The following is a 26,660-nucleotide window of genomic DNA, read 5'->3' as shown; positions in this document are numbered from 1 at the left end:
AAAACTACGTTTTGTCACTCCTACCACTCCGGGTTTTACATCGCAGTTCACTTACTTTGCCAATGGACAACAAATATTTCCAACAACGCTTTCAAATGGCCAGTCTCAATTAAGTTTTTCACCTGGGACTACAACTACAGTTACAGTCACAGCAACAGCTGGCTCCAATCAGGCAACATGTACATTTGACGTCCAAATTAGTCAAGGTAAGGTCCTCAAAATATGATATTTATTTTTACAAAAAAGTTCAAAGAAGAACCTAAAACGTTCTTTTAAACTGTCCTGTATGTGAAACCTTAAGAATTTCTACAAAAACTAAAAAGGTTCGGTAAAAGCCCAAAAAGAACCACTTTGTCGTCAACCGGATGTAACCCTCAATTTTGATTTCTCCACACATCGCCTACTTGAGCACAAACTCAGTGTTGTGAGAACGCTGACTTCATCATGCTGAATCTGTGGTTACTGACCTATTAGTGCAATAGATTTTAGTTTACATGCACTATAATCGTGCAAATCATTTTAAAGTTGTCATATTTGGCAGAGGGATAGTACTTATGTGCTAATTAATCTAGGCTATGGAGGCATTTTAACAGTACCCTTATTCTAGTAGAAAAAGGTCATTGAACTTTGCACAGAGAGTCAAGTTAAAAACTACTCAGACCTGTTCAAAACTCACCCCATCGTGATCCTCTGGCAATAAGAATTCAGAAAAAGTATACTTTGACATATATATGATGTACGGTTATGGAGTTATGGGCAAAAGAGTAACATTGTGACGTCATATGTCCAATTTTTCGCTGGGGGCAAAAATGAAACTTGCTCTGCTTTTGGTGAAACTGGTCTCAAATTATTTGTCTTGTTGCAAGAAATCAGAAAAACAACAGTTTTAACTATCTTGAGTACTTTCTTACCCAGGGTACACAACAATTTGTCAGGTTCAAATTCAATAGAATTCAATGCGACTCAATAGTTATTGTCGATTTTGATGTGTTACTGAAGTTAAATTAGTCAAGGTAAGGTCTCAAAATATGATATTTATTCTTAGAAAAAAGTTCCAAGAAGAACTTAAAACGTTCTTAAGCTGTCCTGTATGTGAAACCTGAAGTACATTATTGTGTTTCGAAAAAACAGATGTTTATCCTGACACTACTGCCGAGAATTATTGTTCCCATGTACCTAATAGTAATGTTCATGTAAATAATATAAATATTGTAAATAATATGAATTTTGATACTAATCATAACAGAAACTCTCATGACAATGATGTTAACAACTGTTTCAATAGTGCTATTCACCTTTCAAATGAAAAAAATGCTTATACATGTAGCAATGATAGTGTTGTTGATATGGAAAATTGTATTGTTATAAATGAGTATACTAAATTGAATGATAATACGCAAGAAGTTGCTGAAAACAAAGTCAAAGATGCAAATAAGGCCATAAACCATCTTGATGAAGAAATTAATAGTGTCAAAAATGAAAATACAATTGTGAGAAATATTGTTCATGTTAACATAAAGAATGACATTGAGGTTGATCCTAATGATAATGAAGCGATCAATGAATTAACAAATAGCATCCATTTTTTAAAGGAAAATAGTGTTAAAAATAGCAATGACAGTTATACTGATTATGTTTTAAATAAAGTTTGCAGTATGGGTATCGAAAGCAACAATGGTATGATTATATCAAGTGACAATTCAAACCAATGGTATAGAGTGCCTGGGTCTTCTATTGATCTATTCAATCATATTGATCACCTTCTTCAAGTAGTTGAGTCAGAAGGGAAAGATTCTATACTCAGCAAACACAAAACGTTTTCGACATCATTCGCAAAAGGTTATAAAAGGTTGTCAGAAAACGTTTAAATGTCGGGTTATATAAAGGGTACATTAATGGTATAAAACATTTTTCATAACATTAAATAACATTTGTTGGTAATTTACTGCACAGCAAACACAAATGTTTTACAGAAAACATTTAAATGTCGGGTTATATAAAGGGTATAAAAACGTTTTAATAACATTCCAAAAACATTTTGAAAACTTGGTACAAATCATTCTAAGGGAGCGTTCAGAAATACTACGGTGGGGGGGGGGGGGCTGGTAAAAAGGGAGGGGGGCCAAAAAGTTTTGAATCTTAAAAGAGGGAGGGGCCAAAAGTTTTAGGTGGTAGGAAAGGGGGGCCAAAAAAGTTTTCCTCTTCAAAGCCCAAAATTTTCGCATTGAGACCCTCTATATCACTTTTAAAATGGGCAAGTTCAAGTTGGTTTTCAGTGCTTTTGTTTGAAAAAATAATGATGGCACTTAGTGTACACATATCTATTACAGACTTGACATTTAATATGGAATATTTTTTCGCAAAATTCCAAGACTGGTCTGGAAGGGGTCTGCATAAACCGCACGGGCTAAATATTAATTGGGGTGTGTCGGGAGATGGTGTAAAATAATTGTTTGACAGAAAATGTGCTTTCCATTAGATTACATAATGGCGCTCATAATGTACTGAATTAGCCTAAAATGGCGGATTTAAGGATACTGAATTTGATTTTTGTGGGTGTAAAATATCTGAATTTGAGGAATATTATTTTGATATTATCAAATTTATTGAGGTTTGAGGTTATATTTACTGAACCTAAATACAATAACTGTTCGTCAGACCTGAAATGCACTTGTACCAGTTTTGAAAGTGGGAGGAGCTTTTAAAAATATGGCTCTGAAAAGTGTTACGCACTCAGAAATTTTGAATGGCTACCTGGGGGCAAATGTTATGAACTTACTGTACACAAAGAAACAGCGTGAGTTCATTGGACAACCAAGAATCCGCGCAGTTGTTTTGTACTGTAAATTTATAACATTTGACCTCAGGGGGGCTATTCAAACTTTCTGAGTACGTGAAACTTTTATAAGCCATATTTTAAGCTCCTCCCATGTTAAAAAAAAGTGGTACGTTGCAAGTGTATTTCAGCTGTGATGAATGCCAATTGCTGACGAAGTTTACGAAATACCACTTCAAACCACTATAAATTTGATAATAACAGAACAATGTTGCATAAAGTCCGAAATTGTGTCCCCCACAAAGCTGAAATTCAGCCTCCCTAAATCCGCCATTTTAGGCAAATTTGCCACATTACGAGCACCATAATGTAAACTAATGTAAAGCATATTTTCTATCAAACAATTATTTTACACCGTCTCCCGACACATCCCAATTAAATTTAGCCCGTGCGGTTTATCCAGACCCCTTCCAGTCCAGTCTTGAAATTTTGCGAAAAAATATTCCATATTAAATGTCAAGTCTGTAATTAATATAACATTAAAGATGATCAGCAACATGCAACATCTGGGTTGGTGAACACAAAGAAAACAGACAATAAAAATCGCGCAGAAGTAATGGGAATGTTAATATACATATTGCTATTTTGTTGACTCTATAATCAATATTGGAATGATATAATCATAACCATATTAAAATAGTAATTGTAGTTTTTATATCACTTCCACAGCTTACGTCATAAACAACTGCCCAGCAAATTACTTCAGTGCCACTCAAAACTACGTTTTTGTCACTCCTAATACTCCGGGTTTTACATCGCAGTTCACTTACTTTGCCAATGGACAGCAAATATTTCCAACAACGCTTTCAAATGGCCAGTCTCAATTAAGTTTTTCACCTGGGACTACAACTACAGTTACAGTCACAGCAACAGCTGGCTCCAACCAGGCAACATGTTCATTTGACGTCCAAATTAGTCAAGGTAAGGTCCTCAAAATATGATATTTATACAAAGAACTACAAAGGTTCGGTAAAAGGCCAGAAAAAACCATTTTGTCACCAACCGGATGTAACCCTCGCACTTTTCCAGGTGAAGTAAAATCAGTGAGCTTGCCGTATTTTAAAGGTCGCCAGTTTGAGTGGGAATGTGTAAAAGTCCTTGAACGGGAACAGAAAGATTTTCCTCAAACATTATTTTTTGAAGTGATATTACATAATTATAAAGACTTAAAACCCAAGACTGAATCGTGACAAAGGATTAAAAATAGATCTTATTTTAATCTATTTTAATACTAAAATCAGCCAAAGTGAATTAAATCCGTTTTTAAAAGACCGCAATTTGAATAAAGGCAACTTAGTGTTTCCCATAATGTTTATGCTATATGCTGAATGACGTCTTTCAAATAGTCTGATTACATCGCCCTTATTTATATAATTCACAGAATTCTTATATGCAGCATGCACAAAAACACACCATGCCACCTTGCCTCTGAAATCATGATTCATTCCCATGTTCCCAGTGAGAGCTAGATAATAAGCTATAATAAGATAAGGATTAACTATTATTACAGTTTAAGAAATCAGAAGCAACTATATAAATTTTATATCATGTGCGTTACACGCAGATGGTGATTTAAGGCGACGAAAAAAAACCCGCCTGTTCCACGGGCCCGATAGACTTCTCGGTAGTCCACTTGCCCATTTTGCATACTCCGGCTATTACATTTAAGCATAAACTCTGATTTATATTGATTTGTGTGCAACTGATAGATTTTCACATCTGTATCTGATCTTTTCAGTCACCGCACTCCCTCTGTTTGTTAGCTTCCCAAGTGGACTACTGACTTTGCCTTGCGGTTAAGATTTTTAACACGGGACTCTGTGGAGAGTTAGGCCAATTTCTGGCCTAACTAAAATTGGCCATGATGTAATGCATCTTTAAATGGATCTGCCTTCTGATTGGTCGCCCATATCTCGCTATGGTTTAAATCTTCCGGGCCCGCGTCATTACAGTTAACTACACCGTACACAACTATCTGTGGTATTTGCGGCGCTTTTGTGTTGACGCGAAAGTTAATCTCTCATCAAACATCTAGCGCGTCTTATACCATACCATGCTTAGTAAGTACTTGTGGTTAATGGACTGATAAACAAGTATGCTTGACAGTGTGTTTTTAGAGAGCAAAGTCCCGGGGGTAAAGTTCTGCTAAAATTCAAAGTCCATAGTCGGATTTTCGGGGTTCGCTATCAATAAACTGGTAGATTCCAAAATCAGAATTGTTCAGTATTAAAGTGAGCCATTATAATTATGCAAGATAATGTTGCATTCAATTACTTTTATTGTCACTAATCATCTGATATTTTTAACTCTTTTTGACCATTTTACTATTAAATACTTTAATTTTAATAAACATCAGTATAATTTTGAGTTCAACAAAATGGGTTCATCATGACTAATAATAACATATTTTTAATAAAAATTCGACTATGGCATAGTCTACGGGCCCGACCAATCCAGAATTTGCGTTTTGGAGAATTTGTTTGTATTATTTTTCTAAAATCATGTAAAATCAGACGTTTTGGGGCCAAAATTGATCAATTTTTGCTGAAAATGTTTAGAAAATATGTTTGCAAAAACAACTAGAGCTAATTGCGCGTACACATATACGCGACCTTAGCAATAGCTAATTAACTAGACCTATAGCCAATTAGCCCAGCTATCTGCATGTAAGGCATATAAAAAGCCAGCAGTAATATATTTGCTGATTTCACTGAGAGGTCTTTTTTGAAATGCACTCTACTTTGGAATTTGACCAGGGAAAGGGACTAGGGTTAATTTGTTAGCTCACCTATAATAGCATTATGCAAGTTCAAAAGGACCAGCATATTGGTATAATTCGGAATATGAACAGACGTTTGTAGTATTATAATTATAATTATCAATTATATTACATAATTATTTTCCCTAGTATTACACTCTGTATGTGAAATCATTTTGTTAACCAAAAATTATTCAATATTCATGTAAATATTTCTGTACAACTTTGGTCATGCGCTATTATAGTTTGACTTCCTAAGGTATTTTGCTTCATACCGGAAGTAATCCCTACATGACCTTTGACCCCAATGGATGTATGCAAGTAATGTCATTATGTTATATTATAGGCTAAATTGTGGAATGACTTAGCATTTTTAGTAACAGAACAGAAAATCACATTAGCCATAATGAACTTTGTATGACCTTTGACCTCCTGGCTAATGCATGTGTCAAGTGATGTCATCATGCTATGTAATTCGTGTAAGGAGTAGCGATTTTAGTAAAAATAACAGGAAATCACATTTTCGGCCATAATGACCTTTCTATGACCTTTGAACTTGTGTTGGTCATGTGACATTTGTACCACCAGCCACTGGTCCTGGTGACCAAGTAACATCGTTGTACTGTATGTAATTTGCGACATCAGCAGCATTTTAGAGTATTTGGTCATATACCGGAAGTATCCCTTTAATGACCTTTGACTCCAATTCTGGACAATAACTTTTAGACACTTGGTATAGCTGATGCATGTGCCCAAGTGCCATCATCGTGCTGTGTAATTTGTGGAAGAAGTAGCATTTCTAGTGAAAATCACGTTTTTGGCCATTGACCGGAAGTGGATGACCTTTGACCTGAAGTTGATCATGTTTTATTTGTCCCACCACCAAATGGTCCTAATGACCAACTATGGTCAACATGGCTAATATGGCTACGGTGGCTCATTATAAAATTGACAGAAAGAAAGAAAGAACTTGACAGAAAGATACCTTAGCAATTTTGCAAATTGCTAAGGAAAAACCGACCAACCCTACAGGCTACTTGAGAGGTCCATTCATCGCCTTATGAATTCCTTTTAAAATCACTTAAACTGATTGAAATTTCCAAATGAATCGCTTTGTCACAGCTCCAGGCTTAGCTTGTCAAACACCAATAACCACATCGCAACAAACTGTGTTTTTGCCACCTCCTACACCGTTTGGTGGATTTGTGGGTCAGCCGGCAATCACGTACTCCATTAACGGCCAAACTATAAATCCTAACTTCTACACGTTTAATTTGGGAGCGAGTACAACAGTAACAGCGACTGCAATCCAAGGTGCTGCAACAGCAACGTGTGACATTGTCGTAAATGGTATGTAATCAAGTTGGTTTTTCGAATATGAACTTATGAAATTTAATGTCTTTCACAGCTTTTTCTGATCTGTACTGTATTCAGTTGTTGAATATGCAGGTAACGTATCAAGCATCCAGTACAACCGACTGGGTGGGGGTAGTTTTTGAGAGCCACTTCAGACTTGAAATTATCGTCACAGGCAGTGTGAAAAATCCTCATCTCAGATAAAAGACCCGGAGAATTTGTAATAATCCCTTTTTTGGGGGGGGGGCAGGGTGTACCTTTGTTTCATAACCGCTAAGGTATAGACAATTGTTGTTTTGGCTATAGCCCTCTCTTCAAAAGTATTTAATTCACTCACAGACAATAAAAAGAATCACAAATTAAACATTTGTCAAGTTGTTGAAACGGTCGCCCTGAGTGGTCAGCTTGGGTCCTGATGGGACCAAGCTGAGCAAAAAGGTCTAATATTAGCATGGTGGATGGAAAGAAAATACATAAACAAATTATAACAACAACCTATTAGACATTGACTGAACCCGGAATGAACTCTTTTTTAAATGTATCTTGATAAATTCCACAAAAATAATTTGCAAAACTTTGTGAAATCCTTGTGCATCAGCATATTAACATAGATTGTAACGAATTCTGATTATTCTAATTTACAGTTATTAACGTGGAATGTCCTCAGGATATCACGATTTCCTCCAGCAACCTACCGGCTACGTGGAATAATCCTATATTGCAAGCGTTCTCGTCACCTACTATTTCATATAGCATAAACACTGCACCAATCTCCCCAACAGACCTAGGAAATGGTCAATCTCAATATGGTGGATTCACGGCCGGTACTTCGACTGTAGTAAGAGTAACGGCAACCGAAGGCGCCTCTGGCATTTCGGATTTCTGTGAATTCACCGTTGTTGTATCTCAAGGTACTATTATGTTTCAAATGTTTACATTTACTAACCAGTAAAAGGTGCTTTCTTATTTTTCTTCCAACACTATTATCTCTTGAAAGTTTCTTGAGTATCCGGGGGATACTCAATTTTGGTTTGGGTAGGAATGTGCCGCTGAGAATTTGAAAGGGGACCTATCAATATACCAATTTCAAGAAATTTGAACCCATCTATATACCCAAAAATCAAAATCTTCGGCCAAATTTAACTCAAATTGTCCTTAAATTTTACAAAGTTTCCTCCAACTTTTGGGAAAATTTCATAAAAATGTTGGCTACGGTAAGGCAAAATTGGGCTATTTAAAAAATAGACACATCCATATACCAAAATTGGCCTAGAAAGAGGGGTCATTGATATTCCAAAAAGCTGAAAATGCTACCCATGTTTGTGGCACGTCCCCATATTGTCATTTTACTGAGTACCCCCCCTCCGTATTCCATTAATTAAGTCTTTTAATTAAATAAAAATGGGAACATAAACTGGCTATAATTTCTATATTGCAAACAATTGGGAATTCCCAGCTTGAGAAACATTTCATTTAAAAACTGGGAAATCCTGGTGTCCTAAAAACCAATGTATAAAATGTTCAGGGTATTTTACTTCAAAGTTCAATGTATGTGTATTGCAGGTTACAGTGTAAAACGGGTGCTTTATACGAACCACACGAAATAAGAAAATCCCTGTACGTTTTCAAATTGATAACCATGTTGCATTGTTATTTTTCTCTGACAGTGGCGAACGTATTCTGCCCTGTAAATATCGTAAGTCCGTCAACGTTTGTGTCATGGAATGTCCCTACTCAATTCACTGGTCTCGGCACATCGCCCACATTTTCTTACTCTATCAATGGCAACATCATTAACCCACAATTACTGAATGGGCAACCAACATACACATTTACACCCGGTACGCAGACGATGGTTACAATCACGGCAACAGGTGCAGGCACTAGCGCCACGTGCTTTTTCACAGTCAATAGTAAGTGTACTCTTTTTGTTACATTTGTCTCATTAATGTTTTCATACGGTATTTTCTACATTACATGGAAGGAGGCCTATCACCAAAACAATTGAGTTAAAGGCGGGTGGTCAGGTTTTTGAGTTGAAGGTGGGTGGTCAGGTTTTTGAGTTATTATAAATGGCGGGTACCGGGTGGTCAGGATTTTCACATGGTGTTCAGGTGTTTTCAACCTTTCGTGCAGCGTTAAATATTCATAGTTTTGAGTTAAATAAGGCTCCAACGGTTTGGTATCACAGTAGTCCATCAATGTTGTTACGAGCCGTAATTGACTCAAGGCCAAAATCACCTTTTACCCGAACTCACACGAATGCACAACACAAATACACTGTTTGATTATGCTAACAAAATCTAAGTCTTTAATTGAAAGCACGTTATTATTGGTACAATATAATTATGACAACAAATGCACATACACAATAATCAAATATAATCACTCTTTATCTATTTAGTACTTAGCCAGCATTCTTCTTCTTGGTGATCATAAAGTTCTTGCAATGTTCTGGACGACTGATGTAATATATCCTTATTCACTTGTCTTGCGAAAATCAGCTAAGTCCATTGTACACTTGCATTTATAAATCCTTGCGTATAAAATCCTCATACGAAAATGGTGTTACTTTCTCCCAAGTACTAAACTCCTTGCGTCGTTCTCCAAACACATTTATAACTCCTTGTGCAGTTCTCCAAATATTAAACTCCTTGCGCCGTTCTCCAATACTAAACTCCTTGCGCTGCTTTCTCCAAACTTGGTGCTATTTCCACCTTTCACACAATATCTTCAGGAAGCAGGACTGCGATGCAGTTGTCCCCACTTATTTTGACAGTTGCGTTGAATCAAAACACCAGACTTCAGCAAGTCGACAGAAGAATATATATTCCTTTCTTGGAAGAAGTACGTTCTTTGACGTATTCTAGATCTTCTCCGACAACACTGGCAAATAGTAGTACTTTGACTACATAAAATATTTCTGGTTTGCAATTTCCTTTCTTTGAAGGAACTGGACTGTAAGCATATTAGCGATACTGTCAGCAGCGATAGTCAGTAGTGATATTTTTTTCGAGAAATTGTTTTCTTCAGAAAAAAAATAATGCGTTCAGAATATTTAAACTATATAATGTGTGATTTGCTCCACAGCGATGCCTTCAATTTTTCTCGAATTTATTATTTTAGCACCATTGTAATGCCCAGTGGTAAACTAATATAAATACCATGTGAAAGACTAATCCAGAAGTGCTTTAATTACAGTAAAATGTTGAGATAAATGGTTTTCTTTCATGAAAAAACAAAATCATACATTATGGCTTTAACCAGGGATGTGACATCCCTGCTTTAACACGGGCCGTTTCAACAACGCGCCACAAAATCTCTGAGGCAACTATAGTAAGAGAACCCATAGGTTACTTGTTCTCTATTCTTTAATACGGACATCAGTCGAAGAACGCCGTTCCCATAACTTTTCCATATTAAAGAAAACAAGAACGGGTATGGTTTCTCATACACAAACAGTAATTTGCTTTGCCTCATGCCTTTGATTGGGATCATGATCCGCAATACGTGGCCGTTCTTCTTGATGCCAGTATTACGACTTGTTCTCGATAGAATTTCAGTTCTTAATAGTTTGCCTCTTTGTAGTGCAAACGTCAACATAACAACACAGTTAAGTGATCACGTCTGGAGAAGTTTTAAGGTTATGATCCTGGTTATAATTCAGGACTATAGGTTCAGGGTTTTGATTTAGGTTTAGAAATCAGTTTTGCGGTTAGGACTTGGGATTAGGGTTCCGTCCCAGATTACACTGCCAGATTTCTGTTGCTACATGTGTTGTACTGGATTGGTACTGCGCTGGTACTCTAGACTAACCACAAAGTAACTGGGCAGTAGTGTGCCTCTGGGTTTGGCAGCACAAGGAATCTGCTATTGTAGTTCGGAGTTTTGAGAGAAAATGTCATATAACTGATGAATCAAAGACATCGGTAAATACAGTTAGCAAATATAATAAATAGGTTAATAAATAGGCATTTGTTACATAATTTACTTTTGATCAGGGTGCGATTCAAAGCTTGCGAAATATCATGAAAGTAGTAGAAAATCCAGAAAAACTGCATGAACGGGGTGAAAGTCTATACAAATGATTCCTTGTGCTGCCAAACCCAGAGGTACACTACTGCCCAGTTACTTTGTGGTTATTTTTGTTTTATTTTATTGTGTATTTGATTATATGTATTTTCTAGTAATGTTTTGATTTTAATGTAAGGGCAATCCTTCAATTTATTGTGTAATCAATATTGGATCTGCCTGGCCTTGTGCCAAATGTTATAAATAAAAAATGCATACATTTGGGCCACAATACAATCACACCCCTGGTTGATAGAATAATATTGCTGAAGACTGTACCACTATTATTTCTGGATATAATTATGAGGTAAATTTTCTCTTTTTCCAGCTCTTCAAATAAGCTGTCCATCGAATATAGTTGAGCTGTTCTCTTTAATTACTTGGAATCCCGTTGTTGCCACTGGCTTCCCGAACGCAGCCCCAACCATTACCTACACTACAAATAATGGTAATACAATCAACCCAACTCAGTTACAGACTGGTCAGCTACAGTTTCCCTTTAATCAGGGTTCTGCAACAACGGTAACAGCAAGGGCGTCAGATACGCAGGGTAACACTGTTTCGTGTTCTTTCAATGTTTACGGTATGTATATTATTTCCAAATTTGCCCTGCCAATATTATATACAGTTTACAGAATGTGTAACAGTTTAAATTTAATCTGACGGTACAATATCACTAACATAATTAATTACCCTGGGCTAATTATCTATTACACAGTTCTTAATAGACCTTTTCATCCCATGTACGTTTCATGTATAAATAATAAAAAGAGACTTTTGGAGGAGTCACACCTCTTGGTGACAGATACTTCAGACTCTTCTATTGGGTCTATTTTCTCTGTTTCCTTTTGTATGTATTGTAGCCGAATTGGAAAAATGTAAATAAATAAAACAATTAAGTTCAGAGGGTTTCGTTCCCTGATCACCACCAACCTGCTCTGGCCCCTTGACATCCCAGGTTACTTTCTTCCGCCCCTATCAACATGACCAATTTACCACTTTGGGATGTTTCAAGAGCAGTAGGTCGATGCTCCTAGTTAACATTGCATTTTTAGACAAGAAGTCTAGTATTGAGAGATACACATAGTGCAACTACTCTCTGTTCAATTATCTTTTTGTATTTTTTAGACATTTGAAAAAATAAAAAATTATGGTCAAAGTCATCAAAGAATACATCAGTACATGATTATAGTAGACGAGGGACAGCCGACCTAAGGTCTTGAAACGTCCCAAGTACAGACAAGATAGTGTTTTAGCTATAATTATTACAAATGGCTCTTAATACGATGATACAATCATAGAATAATATCGATACAGCTGTTTTCTCCATGTAATAATTACACGAATACATCTCTGCAATGATTTTTACTATTAAAAAAATGCCTAATTCATCTCCAAATTAATCTTCTATTTTCATATTATACACATTGCTGTTCACAGTTCTGAGACTGGAATGTCCAGCGACGATAACAAGTATAGGTGCATCTGTTTCATGGACTGCGCCTGCTCCCTCTGGTTTTCCATCAACACCGACGGTATCTTACAGTATTGATGGGGATCCGATCTTACCAAGCACTCAGAACGGACAAGCGATACACACTTTCCAGACGGGAATCACAACGGTAACTGCAACAGCTACAGATAGTGCTGGCAACACTATCAGTTGTAACTTCATTGTTTCAGTTCAAGTACCAAATCGTGAGTATTGTTTGTGAAAGCCCAAATTTTGATGTATATTATACATTGACAGTTTCATCTATGATGGAATCATCAGGCATACTGGTCTTAAAACTACAGTACAAGCACACACATATGTGTGTGCTTGTACTGTAGTTTTAAGACCAGTATGCCTGATGATTCCATCATGGATGAAACTGTCAGTTGCATAAAAATTTAATTTTTGCATTACTTCTGTTTATACTTACGCTCTCCTTTACGGACCGAGCACTTTGTTTACTGGCAAGTCAGCCTTATCTACTTCGTATATAATTATTATACATTGTATAATCTACGACTCGTAGATGTCATGGCCGAAAATATTTATTTACAGTGAACATCTTTCTACGCCTTTTTAGGGCGTAATATCGAAATGTTGCCCGAGGAATATCCCTAGGGTGTAGCCCCGTGGCTATTCCGATGTCCAAAGCACAATGTTTAGATATTTCAAAATACCAAACTAAAAAAGATTTGAAAGCCGTGAAGTGCACAGTAACGATGTTCGCATTGGCGTGACGACATCACAGGTCTACCTGCAAAGGCTTATGGGAAGTTATTATCTGTGATTCATAGCCTCGTATATATACGCGATGCATGTGATCCAATTCGGTTGATGTACTAATAGTTTTCGGCAAGGTTCTGATTGGCCAATTGAATCACGTCATCATCACATCGGCACCTGATTCGCCGAACAATCCACGTAGCATCGCGTGACCCAGTTCATTTTACGCGGCTTAACAGGAAGAGCAATCGGGCACCTCTGAAGGACTTCCTGAATACTATGGCTATATAGCCAGTATGTCAGAACTTGAAAATGTCACTTCCAATGACATACCGCACATATTTTGAGATGTACGCAACATTTTCCACTTATGAATGAGATCGTCTTTGTTCTGACATAGTGATGTATCAAGTTATACACCACTATGAACTATGGCAAAAGACATAATCAAATGGTAATCATGCATGGTAATGCATGTGCTATTATCATAAGCATGACTTGTCATTAATTAATTACATTATTTTTGTGTTCAAGATTTGAGAGAAGGTAGAGTGCTACTTCGATACGTTTCAGCACTGTGTGTAATATCGTACTGTGTAAAATCTGTAATAGCGGCTAATTAGTCATTAATAATCATGACAATAATTCGAGGCGTACATGTTTGAAAAAGTAAGAAAAGAATGAATGTGTATTTATCTTGCATCTAATATAAAGTTATATTTTAAATCTAAATCAATACTAACTTAACTTGTTATGTCTTATAACACATTAGCACCAATCGTAACTTGTCCAGTCGACTTGACCTTTGATTCTACGGTCGATACTCAAGTAAGCTTCTCTCCCGCCACCGCACGTGACAGCAATGGTGCTCCTCTTGGTGTTTCCTACAGCTACTCTACAAATGTACAAAATAGAAATGAATTGGGTAACGTTATAATGGGAACATTCCCAATTGGCACTACAACAGTAACAGCGTTGTCATCTCCTGACAGTAATGGTTTGACCAACTTCTGCCAGTTTACTGTCACAGGTTAGTTGTTCCCGATCAGGTCTGTACTTTACCGTTTATAGACAATATGCAAACTCTAATACACAAAATACACATATTACAAGCCAGATATTTGGATACTAGTATAGGCCCCTCTATACACTCATCTGAATTTGTTTATCCGCCAGATGAATGTGTACGTTTGAAATTGCGTCCGTCCCGACAGCGCAAAGATCTGAAGATTTAGTGATTTAGTGTTACGCCCTCTAGAAAGCGTGAGAAATAAAAATGAACCTTTTTGCGCATGCGTTTGCAGGGAAAATCTCGTTTTGGTAGCAAGATGGCGGATCCGTGCAAAGGGCAAATACTCGGTAAAATAATGTCATTTGCAATAGATTTTTGTTCAGTGAAATCCACTAACTGGGATAAATCAAAGTAACTTGATGATGATTTTCAACAACTGCTAAATACATTTAGCGTCAATAATATATTGTAAGACTTTGTTAATAAAATATCTTCGTTTTTATTTTTCAGTTGTCGGAATGATTTGCCCATCATCATTTACACCGACAACGTCATCCGTTAGTTGGTCACGCCCAAGCCTAGTTGGATTCTCTAACCCCTCTGGTGTCACCGTGAACTATTTCGATGATAACACTAACGTCCCGTTGACACCTACCGAAAATAATGGACTCCTACAGTATAATTTCCCATCAGGAACGACCACTGTGAGAGTTGTAGCAACCGACAATTTTGGCAACACTGCAATTTGTCAATTTGTGGTCACATTTAATCCACAGTGTAAGTCTTGCTTCGTTTTCTAGTGATAAGAACATTGAGCCTGAATATTATAGCTTACAAGCAAGCGTAGCAGGGTCAACGCCGGGTCAACGCCATACTGCCTTCCATTGAATTGTAGGCCTACATTTTAAACAAATCAAATTTAGTGAATAATACAAAGCGTTTATTTTCAAGATATGCAGAAATTGTAATTCCTTGATCCTTTTACCATGTTACAGTACCAACTATCGTCTGTCCAGACTCACAATTTATATCTTCGCAACAACCAGCATCTGTAAGCTTCAGTCCTGCTGCAACGGCAACCGATAGTCAAGGTTTCGCACTGAATGTGTTCCTTTCACCCAACCAAAATGTACCAAGCCTGAACAATTTTGGCGGTACTTTCCAATTGGGAAGAACAACTGTGGCCGTAACAACTGATCTGGATTCAAATGGCCTTAGCAACTCCTGTTCATTCACAATAACAGGTTTGTAATAAGTTTCATTGCTCAACGTTCTTTAGGTTACCATAGTTACTGTCTACACAATTGACCTAACAAAACACGAGGAGCCAAGCAAGGTGAGTATTAATAATAAAATCAATAATATTGTTTGATGTAATTTGTACGGTATTGTGCAATACTGAGCTGTAAGGTGTAATATTCATTACCAAATTCCTTTTTCTACAGTATTTTTGTTTTACATCCTGATGACTATTGTGTTCTACATGCAATAGCATAGCATTTCTTTCCAATTGAACGATCAGGTTCTGCTCATACTTGGTATCTTATTAGGAGTCATGGTCCCGGGGTCATGGTATTGATTGCTCCCATAGACTTGTACATTTAAACCAATTTTGGAAGGGTTAAATTTATGTTTTAGAAATTAAAATTGACGTATTTCAGATTTCTGTGTGTAGAAATCATGTTTGTGGACCCACCTGTGGTAATATCACATGTGAAACCGATGTTGAAGCAAGTTATTTACCTCTACCTGTATGCTCATTTATAGATATGCATCGATTCATCGAACTCTGAGTTTTCCACGCTGATGGCCTTGATTAAGAAAGAAATGTTTCATTGTGTCCTATTACAGAAAGACAGTAAAATAAATTTGTCTAAATCTCTATTTATTTCAGTACTTGGACTTCGATGCCCTACTCCCATTCCACCTCAAAGCGAGTGGACTGATCCTGTTCCGTTAGGTTTCAATCCGTCATTAATCAGCTACTCTTATGATGGCATTCCTTTTGTGCCAACACGGATTGGTGGATTGAACCAATATACAGGTTTCCCCTTGGGCCAGACAACAATAGTAAGAGTTACTGCTACTGATGACAATGGCAACGTGGTAACATGTGTGTTCCCAATCACTGTATCACCTCCGACTGGTGAGTACAACAACACACAACACATGAATGAATAAATGATAATGTATGTTAAATGTCAAGTTGCAAATATACCCAATAATTTACGCATTTTGGGTGTATCGCATTTTCTCGCATTACGCATTGTGACTAGGGGTCTAAATGTTCACTTGTGGCAATAATGGCAATTGAACCTTTTTTTGTACTTTAGCACTTTTTCATCAACACAATTAAGCCTTTTTTAAAGGAATCTTCTGATATGCTTGCATGCTATTCTTATAAGAATTTCTTATGGCATTAATAAATACAATGGGTATGGGTCCTATGGGAGAAAAGCATCATAAGGCGTCCTGGAATAGAATCCTCTTCACGACAAACGATGAAAACAATTTACACGAGAGTTAAATGACTTTCATTACGTCAAATTTTCTTATTTGTAGCACCAACCATTATATGTCCTCAAGACCAGACGGTGCCCTCGACTACTGGTAATCCAACATCTGTTACGTTCCAACCTGCTACGGCTACTGATAACCAAGGAAATAACCTCGCTATTGCATTCTACAATCCGAATCAAAATGTAGCTAACTTCGACACTAGCTTTACTCCACATAGTGGTAACTTTCCAGTGGGAACTACAACAATCACAGTGACTTCAGCCCCGGACGGAAACGGCCTAACCAGTACTTGCAGTTTTAGAATATCAGGTTTGTGTGATTAATTTTCATGTTAAGCTATGTGAAGAAGGTTATTATTCTTTCAGTGATCGCACTAGTTGTGCCTAGGGTTTCATCTTCAACGGTAACCTGGAGTGCTCCCAGCCCATTAAGATTCCCTAATCCTGCAAATGTATTTATAACTTATGTAGACGACCGAGGCAATGTGATTAATCCCAATCCGACGTCCAATAACCAGTTACAATACACTTGTTTGATTAATTTCTGCTTTGAATTTTCATGTTAAGCTATGTGAAGATTGTTATTGTGGCATGGTGGAAGGCGCTACTTTAAAATAAACCCACTTCATTCAAAATCAACGTAACCATGTATATTGTCTTTATGTTAATTATTCTTACAGTGATCAGACTACAATGCCCAGTTGTGCCTAGTGTTTCATCTTCAACGGTAATCTGGAGTGCTCCCAGCCCATTAGGATTCCCTAATCCTGCCAATGTATTTATAACTTATGTAGACGACCGAGGCAATGCGATTAATCCCAATCCGACGTCCAATAACCAGTTACAATACACTTTTCCATCTGGTACAACGACAATCGTCACAGCATCAGCGAGTGATGGTCAGGGCAATGTTGTTACTTGTTCATTTACCTTCACTACTCCTTCCGGTAAGACATAAAGATTATTACAGATGACCTTGATCGATCCAAGGTCACTCTTGATCGACCCAAGGTCATCCTTGATCGACCCAGTGTCATCAGTGATCGACTTTTGTGTTGACGCGAAAGTTAATCTCTCATCAAACATCTAGCGCGTCTTGTACTATACCATGCTTAGTACTTGTGGTTAATGGACTGATAAACAAGTATGCTTGACTGTGTGTTTTTAGAGAGCAAAGTCCCGGGGGTAAAGTTCTGCTTAAAATTCAAAGTCCATAGTCGGATTTTCGGGGTTCGCTATCAATAAACTGGTAGATTCCAAAATCAGGATTGTTCATTATTAATTGAGCCATTATAATTATGCAAGATAATGTTGCATTCAGTTACTTTTATTGTCACTAATTATCTGATATTTTTAACTCTTTATGACCATTTCACTATTGAATACTTTAATTTTAATAAACATCAGTATAATTTTGAGTTCAACGAAATGGGTTCATCATGACTAATAATAACATATTTTTAATAAAATTCGACTATGGCATAGTCTAAGTTCAGCCTCACTTCCATTACTATTATCATAATTGCACCGAAGCTGATTAATATGTAGTCAGTCAAACACTGAGCGACCTTAAAAGTTTTACTTTATGAACTCCAGATAAAATATAGTATAAAGAGCAAAAATATAGTGTGTGATGTGGCCAAAAGGTCAATAAGAGATCAGAGTGTTTCCTAACGTAAAGTTATGTATGAAACGCTATAACATTGACCAAACCGTCACTAAAGCATTATACTCGTATTACTATCTTTGTGTGGGATTACTTTAGGGTTTTAACCTTCCTTGAGAGTTAATTAAAAGAAGATTGAGTGTTCTGTATCGCTTTTTCTTTTACCCTAATCATGTTATTAAATTTGGCGTGTCTTATGCAGTCAAGTTAGCTCAATCGATAAGACGTTCGACTATGGTGCAAGATGTTGCGGGTTCGAACCTTGGCGGTGGTTAGCACGCTGTGTAAAATTGATTAAGCTTGACCACCCCGGCTGCTTAATTTCTTTCTGCAACCATAATGGGCCGCAATATACCACTAATCGCAAAGTCCGGGGCAAGGTTCATTATTGTTAGGGTTATGGTCCTAGGGTTAAGGTGTATGGGTTAGGGTTTAGGGTTAGGTTTAGGGTTTGTGCAGGCATGATAATTTTCCTGCTTTTTGATGGTCCAAATTTCCGCACTTTCTTTTAATTTCATCCCGCTTTTTCAAACTTTTCATGTTTTTTTCATGGATGATCATTCTCATGCCTGTTAGTGTTAGGGGGTTAGGATTAGGGTTAGGGTGAGGCAAGGTTCATTATTGATCGGAGATTATTACGTATTTATTAGTACTAATATACTTGTAATAGTATATTGTAGGCACTTTATTCCGTAATCAATATGATGAACAAACACCTTCCTGGCACAACGACTCATAGCTCAGTATAGGCATTGGACTATGGATCCATAGATTGTGGGTTCGAACCCCGGGTAAACCGTTGTAGAATTTTAATTCTAGTAAATTTCTTTTTATTTTATTAAGTAAGAGGAAATAATAATGTTAATAAACTCGTGTTATATCTAGCCTATACTTACATGTATCCACTGCGTGTTATCGTATTGCGGCCCATTATCATGATTATGGTTGCTAAAAGAAATTACGCCCCAGGCCAAGAAACTTACTGCTGTTCAATGGTTTACGGAAGATATAATATGGAATGATGATGGGGTAGATGTCTCATTTACGACAGATCACCTTCACTATCTATGGACAGACCATCACGATATGTTAATAAGGGTCAGGGGTTACGTTTATTAGGGCTGGGGTTAGTGACCCCTGACGCTAATCATCATATCGTGATTGTCTGTCTCTTTGTCACTTTTTACATAGCCACGATACAATGTCCATCAGGGCCGTTCACTTCGAACACCAATCAAATCCAAGTTCCAGCTCCGACTGTGGTCGGATTTGGTGCCGGAGGAATTATGACGTTTTCGTCGGGTAGCACTACATTAGGAACATTCGTCGTAGGGACCTCACCGGTGACCTTAATAGGTTTAGAGCTGGGAAACAATATTGTTACTGTATCTGTGACCGACGGCACTGGCAATACTGACTCGTGCATTTACACTATTATTGTCCAACGTAAGTAACGTATAACATCATTTAAAATTATGCTTTTGTAAACGTAGTATCTCGCGATAAGAAAACAACTATAAGATACGACGTAATTATAAACACCTCAAATAAAGAAAGTCTGCAGCTATGTAACCCGTCCTACACCAAAACCTGATCTTGTTATGACAATTTGATTGATAAGGTCGTGTGCAGAATCTTTTTTAGCTCCAATTTGCTACCAAATTTGCTACCAAACACTCATACCGTTTGTTCTGTTCAATTTGCTCTTTTTAATCTCAAGATATGTTTAGTTAACAACGAAAGGGTAAAATCACAATTGTGCCACTTTTACTAGGGAATAGAGCTGTACATGTAAATTAATGATAGCTGATGTTGATGCGTCTAAAGCACTCCACCTTCGGGGCTCGTGCATTAGACGCATCAACACCAGCACGCGTGCATTATTTTGTCTAATTTCATTAATTTGTCAAATTTCATGAACTTGTCAAAGTTCATTAACCTATAAGTGTGCAATATTTATTTGTCATTTAACATATCTTGAATGACAAAGAGAACAGTATTTACCATGGTAAAATCATTTTATTTTACAGCAGAATGTGAAATATTTATTTATCGTTTATTTTGTCGTAAGTGGAAAAAGATAATCAATATACCTTTATCATGATAAAACATTAAAAACAATTTTGTATTGTTGTGTAATTGATGCATTCTTTTGATTTCACGAAGGAACTCTTGATAAACTTGATGCTATTGATGCTATCATTGATTTATGCACAGCCCTCTTCCCTAGTAAAAGTGGCACAATTGTGATTTTACCCTTTCATTGTTAATTAAAGGGGCATTTCGTGATCCACAGCCTCATCCCCCAAAAAAAAAAAAAAAAAGTTGAGATTTTTACACCACTGGATACCTCTGGCTACATAATGTTTATGTACAAAATATTTCTTGCAGATTAATTCGTTTTGCAAAGATATCGTGAAATTTGAATTTCGTTCTGGTGCACCAGAACAATGCTAGAAAGTAACTTGTTATGATAACGGGGAAGTACAGGTTCACTGAAAGCCAAACTGGAGTCAGGTGACTCTAACAAGGGTCCAACCACTCTGCGACTCTATGAGTCTAAAATACAAGTCATATTTGTTGACTCAGCTGAAGAATCACTGTTGATGACTCTACACAGGAGTCATTTGACACTCGATATGGAGTCATTTTAGACAGAATCGCGCAGTGGCCAGGCTCTGCTTCTAGAGTAACCCAGACTCCGTGTATAGAGTCACCCAGTGAGGTGAACATATACAATTTCAAGTTACAATAATTTAAGCGTACTGTTATTAGCTTTACCTCACCGTCAGGTGAAAACTCTTCTGTGGAATCCAGCTCAAGACAAGAACAAGTTATCCTACAGCATGAAAATACCACATCACACCCGTACATGATATACCGGTGTGAATGACAAGCATGCTGAACAGCTGCAAAGAGAAATACACTGTGTACCTCGTCGATGACTCCGAATGTAGAACCAATTGACTCCATGGGTAGAGTCAATTGACTCTGTAGTGAAAGTCGGGTCCCGACACCTTTTGAGAGTTAGCGTCAAATAATTACCACTTCGTGCACGACTCCGCAGGTAGAGTCAACTGACACTTTTGTGACAGTCAGACGATTCCTTTTGAGAGTCAGTTCTAGTTTACTCCACTTTGACATGTTTGAGAGTCATTTGACTCTATTCTGGCTATCAGTATTAAAGTTTAAACAGCCTTACCTATGCTAGCCAAATTAAAACGATAATACCAGCGCTCTAGAACTTTTTCAACTTTTAACGGTGTATTAACACGTTCCTTTTACCATTTAAACATACATACAATTAAAAACACTTTTAAAGATTCGTGGAAGCATGTTTTTAGATTTAATAAAAACAGTAAAACATAATAATGACTCGTAAATAATAATGTCTCTGTTCATAAAGATTTTTTAAAGAGAAACAAAAATGTCATTTGAATACTGCTGGTTTGTAGCTCTCTGTTCAACTCAATATCTTGTATGTCCACTATTGTTGTTTACCACAGCTACACAGTGACGCCTCATTCTCATCTCTCATCCATGCGTTAACAATTGAAAATTAAAAAAATTCCTTTAAAAAGGAAATGGGCGTACCAAAGAAAACTGTCAATGATTTAGGGTATTGTAAATGTTTAACAAACATATTGGGAATAATATGGTATGAATGACTGAACTGGGACACACAAAAAAAAAGAACTTAATGGTTGGGGTATGAGCGTTTGGATATTATTTTGGTGGGACATGAGAGCATATCAGACATAAGGAGTTCCCGGAAGGAGTTGCATTCTGAATACTAAGAATGTCGTTATTATATCAAATAATTTGGATATTCGGGATATAATTTACATTTTTAAATGATTAAAAATTGATATTGTTTACAGGCCTACTTAACAGTTGTCGAAGTAAACTTTTTAAATCTAAGTGATGTAATTAAAGTGTATGTAGCTGGTACGAAAAGCTAAGGATGATTGAAACATTTGACCTTTCGTATTGAAGATAAGGTTTTTGTCCCCAAAACCCCAAAAAGAAGCAAGTCTTTTTTGGGGAGGAAAGTATGTGAAAGGTCAATATTTTCAAATGATTGCTTAAAAATCGAAATGTTTACAGACAGCCATGTGGTTACGGAATATTAATATGTATTGCTGTGTCTATCCAATAGCCACTCAAAACGAACGAGTAGTTTAACTGTCACCATTAACAGGACATTTGAAATAATAAAATTATGATGAAATAACAATGAAGTTATGCACACCGCTAATCAACGTGTATCTGTCTTCTTAAATTAGGGCCAGAGTTCGGACCATGGTCACCTTGGGGTGCGTGTTCATTAATAGTAAACTCTTGTGAACAAACTCGCAGCAGAGTGTGTAATGACCCGAACCCTAATGATTTCATTGATTGTGTTGGAGACAGCTTTGAACAACGGGAGTGTCCATTTGGGTCATGTGGAGGTAAGTTAACTGGTGACGTAATCATTTCTCTAATCCAACTACATGTACAAGATAAGCTTGCTGATGATCAAAATAAATCCTGGTACTGTGCAATACGCAATTTATATAGCATTAGTTTACTGCCAGGGAGTGTCTGCGAAAAACCCCGCAAAAAACATTGCACGGGGATATGGCACGCAGACTTTCGGGTGCTGACTTTATCTATACCTACTTCTTGTTTTGTCAGTATACCAATTTTTCACATAAAACACCCAAATTTGCCCTAATTGGGCGCTTTTAGGAGCACTTTGCCCAAATGCGTCCAATTGGGTGCATTGGTCTTCACTGAAAACCCACCCATCAATATACCAAAATTGCTGAAAGGTACCCCAAAACCATGGCTCATCCCTGTGTACCTTAAACCAGTGAGAAATCCCTAGGGGATTTATTTATGACAACCTCAACTTCACATCGATAGGCAGGATATTATTTGAAATTTCAGGCCGTTGTCTAAGACAAATTTGTTCATGTTTGTTCTTTGTGACGAAGCGCGCGCTGTCCTGTATATTCCATCTATGTAAAGTACGTGTACAGCTACAAAGATTTTTCTTAAACATCTCAATTATTAATGTTTGAATAAATGATTATATATATTAATTTCAGTTGCATATTGGGATCCGTGGAGCTTATGGACACCTTGTACCCGCACGTGTGGTACAGGTACACGCACCCGTACACGTACGTGCAACGATCCTATACCTAATGACAATGACATTTGTGTAGGTGATGCGGTGCAGAATGAGGACTGCAATACAACTCCTTGTGTCGGTGAGACAACGTTTGCTTTCATATCTTCAATAGATATAAGAGAGATTGCGATGTTCTATACGCGGCACGCGTATCGTGCGTTTGTACGCACGGTTATACATGTATTGGCTGTATATAGTCAACCAACGATTTTGGAAACAGCATTCGACCCTCTTGTGGCCAAATATTTGTGATCAAAATCTGGGTGTTTTTTAACGGCGATCTATCATGTCTATATAATAATGTTAATTCGGCCTCATTTGATTTTAGAACAGGCCTAACATGGCCCTTAAATTGATTGTTTTCCAGTGCTTCCCGAATATTATTATTACAAAAAACCTAATATTTCTGTAGATTAGGGACCAATATCATGACTTCATTTTCAAAATGATTACTTTTTCGTGGTAAAAATTAGGCACATATGTATCGAAAAGGCACATCGCAATGTCATTTTTATACTGCCGATCTCACATGCATTTCAATGGACAATCTGTACGAATGAACCGCGAGTATGACTGAAATCAAATTTTCACACATCCCTGATCATGTTTATTGTAATGATTTTTTACAAACAAAAAGGATCATAATAATAGTGGTACGGGCGGGTGATAGCGTGGATTGGTACGGGTTGGTGATAGCGTGGATTGGTACGGGCGGGTGATAGCGTGGATTTGTATGGGCGGGTGATAGCGTGGATTTGTATGGGCGGGTGATAGCGTGGATTGGTACAGGTGGGTGATAGCGTGGATTGGTATGGGTGGGTGATAGCGTGGATTGGTATGGGCGAGTGATAGCGTGGATTTGTATGGGCGGGTGATAACGTGGAGTTGTATGGGCGGGTGATAGCGTGGATTTGTATGGGCGGGTGATAGCGTGGATTGGCATGGGCATTGGTACAGGTGGGTGATAGCGTGGATTGGCATGGGCGGGTGATAGTGTGGATTGGTGTGGGCGGGTGATAGCGTGGATTGGTACAGGTGGGTGATAGCGTGGATTGGTATGGGCGGGTGATAGCGTGGATTGGTACAGGTGGGTGATAGCGTGGATTGGTATGGGCGGGTGATAGCGTGGATTGGTATGGGCGGGTGATAGCGTGGATTGGCATGGGCGGGTGATAGTGTGGATTGGTATGGGCGGGTGATAGCGTGGATTGGTACAGGTGGGTGATAGCGTGGATTGGTATGGGCGAGTGATAGCGTGGATTGGTACAGGCAGATGATAGCGTGGATTGGTATACACATCTTTTGTCAGAACGTTTTCTTTATCTAAGACAAAAAACTGCCCACGTAGTTTCTAATGAAAATAAGATCAGTTTAAAAAGAGCTGTTACAGAAGTACGTATGCACAACCAAAGTCTTTTGATATCCAAATCCTGCGATGCATATTCTGCTAGGACAATAAAATAAAATGACAAAAGGTAGAATAGAGGTTAAGATCACCTTAAAACCGATCAAGGAATCATTGAATGCTACAGAAACGCAATGGAGATTGAAACATACATTTTAATTGACTATGAATTGATTACACTAAACAGATGTTGCTAAAATGTGAAATTGAAATTGACAGATTGGACATTTTGGGGACCATGGTCTGGATGTACCGCTTCTTGTAATGGAGGAACTCGAACTCGTGAACGTAGATGTATCGACGATATTGGAATAGAGCAGCCGCCAAACTTATGTGGTTTTGGCTTACCCCAAGAATTAGAAACGTGTAACACTATATTGTGTCCTCCAGGTTAGTTGAATCTACATCGAAGATGCTAGAACATGTACAATATATAAGAAATCATCATTGTTTTGATAGTATAGGTCGCGAAGTCGAGCAGTGGCGCCCTATTGATAAATATCAATAAAATAATGAAACGTCCAAAGCTCACATTAAATAGGGCGCCTCTGATCTGCCTACTAGTAATGTTAACTTCAGTAAGTCAGAAGCTACAATTGTAAGACACATGCTGATATTGATTGCAGTAAAGGTCTTCAAACGTTCCCTCATCTCAATATAATACCGCCATCGTATGGCGGTATTATACATAAGAGTATATGGCGATCTTTTCTCGATGAAGAGATATATTTATTATAGCCGTGAAATATCAGGTTTTAAGAAATTTCCTTCGTATAGGTCTACTAATGCTACTAAATTCAAGTGTATTTCGTAAGATATGTTGATTATTCTCTCTAACTTCCATAATACAAAACTCATTTACTAATCATCAAATTCATAATATGACGAACTATATATCTAACGGATTCAACAACATAAAAATGAAACCAAAAACATCGGCAGTAAGACAAACGTGACATTTTGTTTGATATGTGTGTAGATCCAGTGTGGTTACAATGGTCTCCATGGAGTGATTGTTCTGCCAGGTGCAATGGCGGAATTCAAGAAAGAACGCGACTTTGTAGTGATCCAAACCCACAGGATCAAATCTATTGTGATGGACAAACGGACTTGACAGGACAACAGAGGGAAACAAGACCATGCAACATAGAGGTCTGTCCTGGTAAGTATTTGTAATAATTATCTACAGAATGAAGAGGAAAATGAATTTAGTTACAGCTTATAGGGTTGTTACTGGTAATGTAACTATTTTTATAAATTTTTGAGCCCAGTCATTTTTATTTGAATTGATTCATCTATGTTTGCATTATTCACAAGTTATATTTTCTAGTGATTGTACCGTATTTACACGATATTTTAGAACCAGAATGGTACCCGTGGGGGCCGTGGACACCTTGTAGCACTTCCTGCGACCGTGGTTTCCGATGGCGTACTCGTACATGTTTTGATCCGTTTGATGATGATACTGAGACATGCGTTGGTGATGACACCGAAACAGACGTGTGCAATGATTTTTATATGTCCTGGTAAGTAGATCTTATTCAACTAACTGTCCATTTGCCAGCACCGTATTATTTACTTGTTTAAGATGAGAAAAATGTGATCAAATCGTTTCGTAACATGAAATATATCAGGATATA

General features: G+C 37.4%; 1 protein-coding gene across 1 annotated transcript in view; it reads left to right on the top strand.

Moving 5' to 3' along the window:
• LOC140168659 (uncharacterized) overlaps positions 1-26,660 on the top strand; it is a 60,249-nt gene that overhangs the window by 32,951 nt on the left and 638 nt on the right. The window contains exons 14-31 of the mRNA XM_072192076.1: positions 3,506-3,757; positions 6,717-6,944; positions 7,595-7,861; positions 8,618-8,863; positions 11,350-11,604; positions 12,462-12,719; positions 14,012-14,269; positions 14,762-15,028; positions 15,247-15,495; positions 16,146-16,397; positions 16,814-17,080; positions 17,451-17,717; positions 19,628-19,882; positions 22,723-22,887; positions 23,530-23,694; positions 25,240-25,410; positions 26,000-26,182; positions 26,381-26,546. Of these exons, the coding sequence (XP_072048177.1) occupies positions 3,506-3,757; positions 6,717-6,944; positions 7,595-7,861; positions 8,618-8,863; positions 11,350-11,604; positions 12,462-12,719; positions 14,012-14,269; positions 14,762-15,028; positions 15,247-15,495; positions 16,146-16,397; positions 16,814-17,080; positions 17,451-17,717; positions 19,628-19,882; positions 22,723-22,887; positions 23,530-23,694; positions 25,240-25,410; positions 26,000-26,182; positions 26,381-26,546 (4,171 nt within the window). The remainder of the gene's footprint in view (positions 1-3,505; positions 3,758-6,716; positions 6,945-7,594; positions 7,862-8,617; positions 8,864-11,349; positions 11,605-12,461; positions 12,720-14,011; positions 14,270-14,761; positions 15,029-15,246; positions 15,496-16,145; positions 16,398-16,813; positions 17,081-17,450; positions 17,718-19,627; positions 19,883-22,722; positions 22,888-23,529; positions 23,695-25,239; positions 25,411-25,999; positions 26,183-26,380; positions 26,547-26,660) is intronic.

The sequence above is a fragment of the Amphiura filiformis genome, chromosome 1 (assembly GCF_039555335.1).
Source record: "Amphiura filiformis chromosome 1, Afil_fr2py, whole genome shotgun sequence".
NCBI classification, from domain to species: domain Eukaryota; kingdom Metazoa; phylum Echinodermata; class Ophiuroidea; order Amphilepidida; family Amphiuridae; genus Amphiura; species Amphiura filiformis.
Note: the sequence above shows the minus strand (reverse complement) of the source record. Positions and strands in the feature narration are given on the sequence as shown.